Below are 11119 nucleotides of genomic sequence, written 5' to 3'. Positions count from 1 at the left end.
AAAATGGTCGGCCATAGATATAACCTACTAAACGTCCACTGCCCTTGTTAGTAATTCTTATGTAGTACTGGCGTCCTTCTATAGTGAGGCCGATGGGGCAGATCATTTATTTGACCAAGTATGTCTTTTCTGGCAACTCGTTTTTTTCTGGGAGCATTTTTCTTATTATACCTAACAACTGATCGAAGCCTTTATCGATCAATCCGTTTGTCGATTTGAACTCTAACAGCATGATGTCAGCTTCCAGTTTGCTCATTAGATAATTCCTATACAATGGTGTTTTGCCATCTTGTCTTATTTTCTCTAGCTTTCTCAGTTGTCTTTCACTAAGACATCCGGTCTTTACATTATGTAGCAGCTGAGAAATGTCATCGTTATCCTCGGTGTCGTCAGCTAGCGTGTTCCTAAACACATTATTGACTATGGCCATAGGTTCCGTATTGACATCGAGTTCCTCGTCATCATCGTGAATGGCTACATCAGGCATGTCCACATCATCATCGTTTTCCTACAGAACATTCACATCAACCTCACCATGCATAGTCCATATCGTATAGTTTGGCATTAACCCCCTAGTAATCAAGTGCGATCATATAGACTAAATTTGACGAAAGTTTCTTTGATTCTTGCAATCTTTGCATGAGCAAAAGACAAGGTTCCCATTCCCAGTATGGGCTTTGGCATCGGTGATAAACTGGCTGACGCCATGCATATACCGCTTGTCCGTTCAGGACAGATGCATCCACTCTCGATCCATCTCTGCAAAAAAAATATTGAGTATTAATTATAAAGAATTAATAAGAAATCGAGCTTCATGAACAACAATTGTAGCTCGAAAGTACCATTTTTGGAAAACATTATTGTACATTAATTATTGAAAAATTGAAATTAGTAGCCCCGACCCTGTAAATTGAAAATTATAGTAAAAAACAATTATTGTACAATAATGAAGAATATCTATTCTACTCTACTTCTAAGAACTAATTATATCATCACATACTAACAATGATGATCTTGACCACCATGGAATAATTAGCTAGAAATTTAAATGCATTCATAGACACCAACCTTTTGGATGATGGATTCACCATAATTGGAGCCTTGCATAAATGTCCAATTAGAAAAGTGCTCTCTAGAATGGAGAAAGAACTAGAATGAGAATCAAGCAATGTAGCCATCGAAACGAAGCTAATTAATCAACAAAATCAAAGGAGTGGATGTTTGTTACTAACCTTAAAGCAAAAAGATCAAGCAATTCTTCAAAATCCAAGCCCTAGCTTCATGGTGAAGAGCAGACACAACAATAGAGGGAAGTATCCAAACGCGCGCTTCTGTTCTCGGGATGAAAGAGAGGAGGAAGAAGAGGACCGCTGCAGCTTTTTTGTGCTGTAGGTTTATCACCGTCGGTTGTTAGATAGAACCGACAGTGATAGATCCAAATCACTGTCGGCTCTTGGTTTAAACCGGCAGTGATGAGTGGCCGCCAAAACACTGCCGGTTCAAGCCACAAACCGGCAGTGATGTGGTCCTTCACTGTCGGTTTTAGCCCAGCCCCAATCATTTTTTCATTTTCAAGCTCATAACCGGTAGTGAAGGTACATCACTGTCGGTTGTCACAAATCCGGCAGTGATGAGGCCGACAGTGATGTCCAAATTTGACGTAGTGTCAAGCCGGTGCCCTGTATGGCTAGGGTTCCCATGACGACATGTGTAGCACCGGATAGCCAGTGGCCAGCAGGTGAGATGTTCAGTTTGACGCTTCAGTGCGTTAGATGAAGTCTGATCTCTGATGTGTTGACAATGCTTCTGCATGAGTACCAAATAGGTCATTTCACTGTTCTGTTTGTAAAAGTGCTGCTGCAATAATAATGCTCAGTTGCAATCAATCACAGACGCGAGCTTTTACCATACTAAAACATTTTACTTTGAGAGGCGAAATACAATGACATATCAAACTTAATTTTTAAATGGAGCTATTTGCACTTATAATTGCATTTATCATGTTGTCCAACATAGAGTAAACAGTATTTCGTCTATGGCTCACCTAATATGTTCTTACCTATATCTATGAAATGAATTAGAATCCTTATTAGGCATGCATCCTTGGCATGCACTGATGAGTTGTTTAAGATTGGCTATCAGCTGCTACCAGGAAAGTTGTCAAAACATTCGTTTGCATGGCTCTTAAGAATGTCCCCCCAAAATTCTATCCTTAGTGAATTTGATAGCTGTGCATGGTAGATGTAATAAGTTAAGTTATTAATTTTATATGTATTGTACGGAATATAGTTAGAGAATATATGCTTACAGTGATGATCGGTGGTAATCTTACACCATCCCATGACTTCAAGAAATTGTATAGAAGGAACAATCAAATTCATTAAGATTCACGTTTCTCGATGATCAAGTTCCTCCCTGATGAAGGCTGCATCCTCAGCTTGCTCCTCAACTATTGCTTTTTGGCCTCCAGCCTCCTGTAGGTTAGCTCCCCAAAAGTACCGGGAGATACTACAAGCTGAAAAAATTATCATGTGAAAAAAAAAATCACGAGATACTACTACAATCTTAAAATATACTATATGTTTAAAAGTATCAGGAGATACTACAATCTGAAAAGTATTAAGTGATACTATAATATATAGTAGAAAGTATCACATGGTACTATGATCTAAAAAAGTATCCAAGCATACTCTTAGCAGAAAAGGTATACCAACATACTCTTTTCTAAAACCATTTGTAGAGATAATTTTATCTGATGCCATTTGCAGAGATGATTAACACGCCTGCCTATGTCCATCTTCCCCTATTCTACCCTAAAATAAGCATTTTATCAAACACCTAGACTACATGCAGTGGTAGGCTACCAGTACAGACTATAGAGGAGCTGAGAAGAAAGTCACACCTACAGATCAACGATAAAACAATCTCAATGTGATTTCCCACTCCTCCCCATCCCAAATCAACAAATTTATCATCCCAATCTCAATTTCGTTATTCTTCCATCCATAATCAACACGAATATCCATCGCTGTCACAGCACAGCCGCATAGCTGGGCAGTGTTTGGGTTATGGACGATCAGAAGGCAGGGGAAGGACATAGCTCACCGAGGCAGAGTTCTTCCGAGAACGACAGGCAGAGGCAGCCAGCGCGACCCGCCCGGCGGAGGCAGTGCACACGACCAGTGCGAGCTGTTCGGTAGAGACGGGGGCACGAGGGATCTCGGGCGTCGGGGACGATGCAGGCAGCGCCGGATCTCAGTGGCCGCAGCCGTTGGGGCGTCCTTCGCGCGGTCAGGCGCCTTCCGCGCGAGACAGGCCGCGCCACCATCGGAGATGGGGAGCCGCTCGCATGGAAGGTGGAGAGGTTCCCGCCACCGCTAAAACTCGGGAGGGAGCCGCCGCTTGGCCTGCGAGATCTAGACCGCTGGTGGGCACCGCCGGATCTGCCGTTGATGCGAGGAGGATGGAGGAAGGAGGCGCCGTTGATGCGAGGGCAACGCAGGCGACTCTGGATCGAGCGACAGGGCGACGCCGGACTCCGGCGCGGAGCTGCTCGGCAGGGGGTGGAGCTTGGGCTCTGGCGTTCACAGCCCGCTCGATAGGGGCGGAGCTTTGACTCCGGCATGGAGCTGGTCCGAAGCGGCGGAGCTTGGAATCTGCTCGGCAGGGGCGGCAGCCCGCTGGACGGAGGAGGCGCTGGCAGCTCTAGAGTAGCCTGAAGGTCGGGAGGAGGAAGGGAAGAGGCGGTGGCGGCGACGGCTACCAAGAAGGTTTGTTACGTCGGTTTTTTTCGCGATCGGAAGGTTTCCGCGGTGGTGGCGCTGGCGGCGTCCTTGGCGCGTTTGTTTTTTTTTCTTTCTTTTTTTTTTTTTTTTTTTTTTTTTTTGTGATAGGAGGGTTCGATCGTGGGTGGTTCTGCGGTAGACGCACGTGGAAGCCTTGCGTTGCCGCGTGTTGAAGCCTGATTTGATCCAAACAACCATGTCCACATGATTGGGTTGAAGCCTCTCAGGGTGATTTGTAGCCCTTGATTTTAATAAAGACGATTTTCTAGGTGCAATTTATTTGGTGTATATGGTTGGAACCACTCAGCAGGGGACGTTTTTTTTTTGAACCCAGTATAGTTTAGATTGGTCCCTTGTAGTAGAGATGAAAACAGAGTGCCAAATGGAGTGCCGAATCATGGAATTTTATAGTCTAGAGTGTTGACATGACATCCTGCCAAGTTTTCTTAGGCGACCAAATTAAGTCGGTATCAAACTTGGGCTACCTAAAAAGAATCTTGCGATACTTTTGAAGACACTAGCTAATCGAACCTATTTTGTAGAAAGAAATGTTGCCACAACGGCAACGAATTAGCTAGAGCTAAAACTACTCAAAATTATCTACTTAGAACGTGCCAACGTGAAATAAATAAAGAACGAGAAACATGGTTGTGCTTTTTGGAACGTACATGCTCTTGCTATTCGCAAGTGCTCTGTGCTGGTAATAAGCTGATTGCTTGACTACCGTGTAATCAAATAAAGGTCGTTTATTGTTGTCCTAATACAAAAATTTTGTCGCCAATGTTTGCGTTTCCTTTTGGTATGTTCTGAGTGGGCTTATATAGAGAGAGCTTAAAACCAAACATTCTCATGTTGTTTGGGACATATATATGTTCTGGCCGTTTGAAGCTGTACGTGATTGTAAAAGCTAGCTGCCTAACTAGTTCCTAACATGTAACACCTACCACGAAAGTAAACAGTATAACTAGCTCGTGGTGCTAGGAGAGAACTGAAAAGCCCAGGCTCTTTGGCTCGGCGAGACGCTTGGCCGTGTCATCCATTCTCAACTTTGTGTCGCGGTGCATGGTGCCGGATCTCTTCTACAACCGAGCTTAGGTCCTGTTTGTTTCTAGCTTCTTAAGAGCTTTGGAACCTTCCAAAAGCTAAAAAACTTTCAGAAGACAAAAGACACAAGCTGTTCAAAAAATGCTTTTGGCTTCCGGGAGCTTTTTGGCTTTTGAAATGTCCCAAAGCCAAGGTCCAAAGCTCCCAGGAAGCTGGAACCAAACAGAGCCTCTGTGGGTAGTGGATAGCTTTAGGATCGGATAAAACTGTTACCACGTTAGCAGCGGGGCTTCACGAACAGCAGGGGCCCATCGCTGGGGAATTAAATTATATGCCGTACTACATTTTGGATGCTGTCCTTTTCACGATGCAAATCACGCGAGGAGAGCAAGACCCTGACTTCTCGGCTGGTTGATTGATCACAGAACGTGCGATGGGGCCAAGATGCCACACGGTGATAATCGGGACGACACCGTCACACCGTCGCAAAGAATTTTTTTTCATATCGCCAGTGGACTGTTTTGCTGCAAATCTCAGCACAGGCCACTCACACACACGCACTAGGCCTTTGGCCCAACATTGTCCTTAGGGCTTAGGCCCATAACAAATAGCCACCCAACATTGTCCGAGCAAGAAGGAAGCGAGACAGCAAGCAGAGTCGACACCCGACCGGCCCATGGGCCAGAGATGGCGTCTTGGGTCGCCAATTTGGGCCTGGAAGTCCAGCGTGCCGCACGGTTAGATGAGGAGCAGCGTACGCCGGCCCTAAACCCATCTCCCCCTCGTCTCCGCTCATCTGCTCCTCGCGCCGCCGCCGCCGCCGCAGCAGCAGCGACGCGACGACCGGTAATGGCTTCCGCCGCGGTGCTCCGGAGCGCCGGCTCCCGCCGCCTCTTCTCCTACCCCACCCTCCGCGCCGCCGCGATCTCGGGACCCGCCGCGCTACCCGATGCGGCCGCGGCGCCGGCGCCGGCCCAGCCGCCACCGCTGGCCGGGACCCTCTGGGCGAGGTCCGTGGCCACCTTCACGCGCACGTGAGTACTCCTTGGCCCAGATCCGTTCCATTCAGACTACTCTGTCGGTTCAGACTCGTGATTATCCATTTCCATGGATTCGTTTGCTTCGTGTGATTCACTTTCCAATCCGGACCAACCTGCGCAGGAAGCCCCATGTGAGCGTCGGCACCATTGGGCACGTCGATCACGGCAAAACCACTCTCACTGCTGCTATTACCAAGGTTGGATGCGTTAGACATGGCCATCCTTCAGTTATGATGTTTCTTCCACATCGATTAGGGATACTAATTTTGTTTTCCCTGGATTACTGGGTCTATCAAAACTTACCAAGCTGAATTTGCAGGGAATATTAAGTTTCTAGGGTAACTATTTACATAGATCTCGGCACTTTGTCGCAGGGGATATCAACTACAAGGAATTTGCTTGCGGATGATGCTATGGTGCCTATTTCTTCTCCTTTGACTCCTCCACTCGGTGACGGTGAAGAAACTGATAAAAAGGGGGCTGTGGTAAAACGCCTAAAGGTCCAAGCCATAAAAAAGGATATCAAACAGGTAAGCAAACACTGCAGAACTAGTTATTTGCTTCTATGAAACAGCTATTAATTTGCTATTTCACTGACACTATATCTATGAATGTGCAAAATATCAAAAATTAGCTGTACTGTACTTGGCTGTTCTATGCATGTGTGTTTCTCTGGAATAGTTGATTGTGGCTTCGTGAGATTTCAATGCTTTCATAGTACAAATTCCTAAATTGCTGTTGCTGAGTGTTTGTTTCTAGAAGCTGCACCTGGTGCTTAACTTCAGCTCAGTTTGAATTACTAAACACTTGATAATAATACTAAGCATATATGGCGACAGAGAGGAACGCTGTACAGATTTCAGTAACACGTATATTGGGCATTGCTTTTTTTCTGTAATCTATTATCATCAAGAGATGTATGTATCTCATCTTTTTGAAGCCTTCTGGCTATTTCAGAGTCCCAAGAAGGTGAATCTGGTAGCAAAGCTGGTTCGAGGTATGCGTGTGGAAGATGCCTTATTGCAGCTGCAAGTGACTGTTAAAAGGGCTGCCAAAACTGTTTACCAGGTCCTTGCTTGCCGAACTTTTGACCACTCAACTGTTTCCTATGATAGTGCAAAAATGACCAAAGACATATGTCATCACCATTTCATCTTACAAATCACTGCAGGTGATCCATTCTGCTCGCGCCAATGCAGCTCACAACCATGGATTGGATCCTGATAAGCTCATTGTTGGTAAGAAAGATTTTAACAAAGCAAGCTCCATCCCCTACAGGCTACATTTGTTTATAATCTAATCACTTTCATGTTATCCTTGGAAACCGCAGAGGAGGCCTTTGTGGGAAAGGGACTTTACCTGAAGAGACTGTCTTACCATGCCAAAGGGAGGTGTGGTATCATGGTGCGACCAAGGTGCAGACTGACAGTGGTGGTTAGAGAAGCTACAGCTGAGGAAGAGGCAAAGATTGCCAGACTCAGGGTGAGCAACTATAAGAAGTTGACCAGAAAGGAGAGGCAACTGATGCCGCACAGGCTCATCGAGGTTAGCCCGAGGTGGGCTCGCAAGAGGAAAGAGGAGGCTGGTGCTATGGCCTAGTACTAGTTTAGGTATGCAGAACCTGCCTTCACTCTTTTGCAATCGACAGAGCAAACATGCCATCTCTAGCACAAATACTTGCACCTCTTGGTGTTGATTCACACAAACAGGTTCCAAATCCACCTAATTTGACTCCTTGGTAATCTTGGTTGCTTGGAGTCCTTAGAAAGAGAGGAAATGCTGTGTATTTTAGCGATGTGTTGTAGCCACTAGCACTAGAAATAAACCTCGGAAAAGTAAATTTTGCTTCTAAGGTTGGATGTGCATGGGGCACATGTCCTTAAGGGCACATGTCCTTAAGGGCACAAAAACTGCTTCCACAATTCCATTCAACTATTCATTTCGGCTGGTTTCAAGGGCCACTCATTGATTTTTGGCCTTGTCTAGTTTCTTTCCATTTTCTTTTTTTTCTCTCTGTATTTGTGCGTGCATTGCATCTTCGTTATGAAAGCCGTACTCAACACACTATATAAACCAATCTTGCATTGGTAAGTTGCAGTTTGATGCAGCCGGGAAGACTAGCAGAAGGCGCATAGCACCGAGCAGCAGGAGGATCAGCATATGCCTCTTCCATGATGTCTCCCATTCCCACATCTCACGATAGAATTTTACAAATTTTCTTAATAGAGTATTGTAGATGCAGGTCGGTTGGCGTCATATTTATATCAGTGATCAGTTACGGTTGTTAATTAGGCATTTAAGTAACTTGTGCCACAGTTTCATGATATATAACTCCTGAACACATATGTTGCCTTGAAGATGTACTAGTCTCATGTTGCAGCAACAATAAATAAATTGTCAAATTTGCTACCAAGGTTAGGTGATCAAATTTGTCCATTCATTAACCAAGTGTTGTAACATTTGTATTTTCCTTAACAACTTGACTCCTTCGGGTACCTTTCCTTCCAATATATATACAAACGGAAGTGCTAGCGTCCGGATATCCAGATGCACATGTTGCACTCGGTTTCCGTGTGTGTCTGCACTGCACGTCCAGTGCTCGCGCCAGCATGCCTCTGCCCACGCCTGCGTTTCGTGCGCCCACGTCGCTGGACGTCGCCCGCGGCACCAGATTGCGCGCGGTGACCGCTTGTGCCCCTTCTTGTTTCTCACGCGCATCCCATGTGCAACACCCGATGTACTTTTAAAACATTAAGATACAACACTTGCAATATACATTTAAAAATTGACGAAACACTTGAAACATGCTTTTGAAAACACTTATAAAAAAACCCTAAAACACTTGAAAACCATTACAAACATACGCAACCTCCAGATAAAACTCTTGTAACATAAGTGTAAAACATATGCAACATACAGATAAAGACACTTGCAACATACGTCCAAAAGACAGATGAAAATTCCTATTTTTCACACATCCGGGAATAAGAATAATCCAAAAGTCGCTAGATTAGGAAAGCATGGGAACAAACTCTTGCAACATACGTGTACAACCATTGCAACATATGCCACATCCCGATCTACTTTTTCAACATCCATCTGAAACACTTGCAACATACTTCTGAAACATCTGAAACACTTATAAACGTATGTTTGCAACATGCATTTTTCACCCTTCTTCCGTGCGACGCAGAGTAGAGCGGGGAACAACCGGTTTCGGCCAGCCGGCGCCCGAGGATGGTGGCGTAGCCTGGCAGCGGCCAGCTGCGCCTGCGCCTGGCCTAGGCCCGGCCAACGACGGGCCCCTCTCCTCGCTGCCTAGCCACACACGGCGTCCAGGCGCCTATGAGGCTGCTGCTCGGTTGGCCTAGCCAGCCAGCGGCACCGACGAGCGGCCTGACCCCGGCGGTGGCGAGGAGGCTCGCCGGCTCGGTGGAGGCGGCCGTGGTGAGCAGGTAGCGTGGTGGAGGAGGCTGCGGCAAGCGGGCAACGCGGTGCGGCGGTGGAGGATGCCACGAGACAGAGTGGGGAAATATTGCAGAATATAGTTTTTTTAAAGCTGTCGAAGCGTCCATATAATTTGGTAGAAGGGAGCGTCAAGGAGCGTCCGGAGAGACGGACGCGCTCATCGTACGTAGCATTTCCGATATACAAAAGTGCAAGGAGTTTGTATTACAGAAGTAAGAACTTTTGGTCTAACTCGGACTCTACAACGTACGTGACTATTACAATATCCGATTCTAGTTAAATAGATAGGACTTTATTCAACAAGTGCTTTCTTAATGCAAACACACATATACATATGTATCAACTTAATTAAACAAGAGAAGTGGCCTGGGAATAAAAACCCTGCTTAGTTAGTAATTCTAGACTATCAGTATATTTATAAGAAACCTTCATACTAAATCTCAATAGTAGAATTAATCCAATAAACCACATTATTGGCCATCTAAAGATTAAAATAATCCTACAACCATATCATATACCTCTCCAAGAAATCAAAGAAGCCCTCAACGGAGGATTAGTACAACATGACAAGTTGGGAATTATAGTTTGAATAGCAAACCAAACGTCCCCTGCACTGACTGGAACTGGCCGTGGTCCACATTTGGCAGAATAGGAGAGAGGAACCAAGCTCGATCAACATAGACCGTGCGTTAGGGCTCCTAGCCATATGGATCTACCACTTTGTTTTGGTGTAGGGGCATATGACTTTTTCCCTATGTCTCCAATTCCCACATATCTTCCTTTTTTTTCTTTTCCTGTTCCCTCTTTCATCATCTTATCTTTTTATGCTAACACTAATATATATTCAACACTGGTGCAGCAAGGGTTTTTGCTCCTGGTTGGGAAACCCCTTTAGTCCCGGTTTCCCAACCGGGAGCACCAATCCGGGACTAAAGGTACCCTCCTTTAGTCACGGCTTGGCGCCCGGGACTAAAGGGGGACCTTTAGTCCCGGTTGGAAACACCAACCGGGACTAAAGGGGGGTCTCCAGGGTTGGCGTTCAACGCCACGCGGCAGGACTTTTAGTCCCGGTTGGTGTTACCAACCGGGACTAAAGGTCCCTCTTTTTTTTCCTTTTTCTGGTTTCTATTTTTAGTTTCTTTTTTCATTTAATGATTAGTTAGTTTTGATATTAAAATATATTTTCGAATACGCTGCTAATAGTAATATATAATAGTAATATATATGTGTACTTCGCACGCGTAAGTTTTCGTTCGAACTTTGTACATAAATAACAAACGAATATACGCGTCCTTACTTTGTACACCATACTCTATATATATTACAAATGTTTGATATATAAATTGTTTAGGTCCTTAGGAATTCACTCCTCCAGATTTGGATTCCACGTTTCGTTCGGGTCATTGTAGAACTCGCCGTTGGGGTTGATGACCTGGTCATTGAGAAATCCTGCTATAGTCTCTCGAATTGCTTTAAGTTGGTCAAGTCGTATGACTCTTTTCCTCAACCATTCAGTCTTCAATAAAAGTTAAAGGAAAAAGTATTAATATATATATATATATATATGTATGTGTATTGCTCATGTAATTACTTATACAAATGAGAGCAATAAAGAAATTGTAAATATACGATCGAAATAATATGAAGGAAAAAGTATTTATATACGTACTTTGAGATGCTCTTCAGGAGTTCTCTTTGAGTACGCCATGATGAACTCGCAAACATAGTATCCGCAGTAGTTGTTACCCTGCTCCTGCCTTAGAACCCACTTTTACGAAAAAA

The 11119-nt window shown here is 44.8% G+C and overlaps 1 protein-coding gene and 1 long non-coding RNA gene across 6 annotated transcripts; one reads left to right on the top strand and one right to left on the bottom strand.

Annotated features, from left to right (window-relative positions):
* Window positions 1-271: 271 nt before the first annotated feature.
* LOC136545448 (uncharacterized) lies at window positions 272-3845 on the bottom strand. Of its 3 annotated transcripts, none has more exons than XR_010781030.1 (5): window positions 2903-3845; window positions 2309-2808; window positions 1233-1806; window positions 1069-1132; window positions 272-759 (listed from the first exon to the last, which is right to left on the bottom strand). It is a non-coding gene; the product is annotated as an uncharacterized lncRNA (long non-coding RNA). The 3 variants fall into 3 exon arrangements; XR_010781029.1 differs by having other exon boundaries at window positions 2309-2515; window positions 3106-3845; XR_010781028.1 differs by having other exon boundaries at window positions 2309-3845.
* A 1765-nt stretch (window positions 3846-5610) lies between these two features.
* LOC136545447 (uncharacterized) lies at window positions 5611-8270 on the top strand. 3 transcript variants are annotated; one of them, XM_066537468.1, is made up of 7 exons: window positions 5611-5863; window positions 5991-6066; window positions 6244-6399; window positions 6827-6937; window positions 7041-7107; window positions 7200-7479; window positions 7968-8270. In XM_066537468.1, exons 1-6 carry the CDS (start codon window positions 5679-5681, stop codon window positions 7466-7468), a joined length of 864 nt encoding a protein of 287 aa, XP_066393565.1. In that variant the 5' UTR covers window positions 5611-5678; the 3' UTR covers window positions 7469-7479; window positions 7968-8270. The 3 variants fall into 3 exon arrangements, with proteins under 3 accessions (XP_066393565.1, XP_066393566.1, XP_066393564.1); XM_066537469.1 differs by having other exon boundaries at window positions 7962-8270; XM_066537467.1 differs by lacking the exon at window positions 7968-8270 and having other exon boundaries at window positions 7200-7830.
* The last annotated feature ends 2849 nt before the right edge of the window (window positions 8271-11119 follow it).

Source organism: Miscanthus floridulus, chromosome 3, assembly GCF_019320115.1.
Source record: "Miscanthus floridulus cultivar M001 chromosome 3, ASM1932011v1, whole genome shotgun sequence".
NCBI classification, from domain to species: Eukaryota; Viridiplantae; Streptophyta; class Magnoliopsida; order Poales; family Poaceae; genus Miscanthus; species Miscanthus floridulus.
Note: the sequence above shows the minus strand (reverse complement) of the source record. Positions and strands in the feature narration are given on the sequence as shown.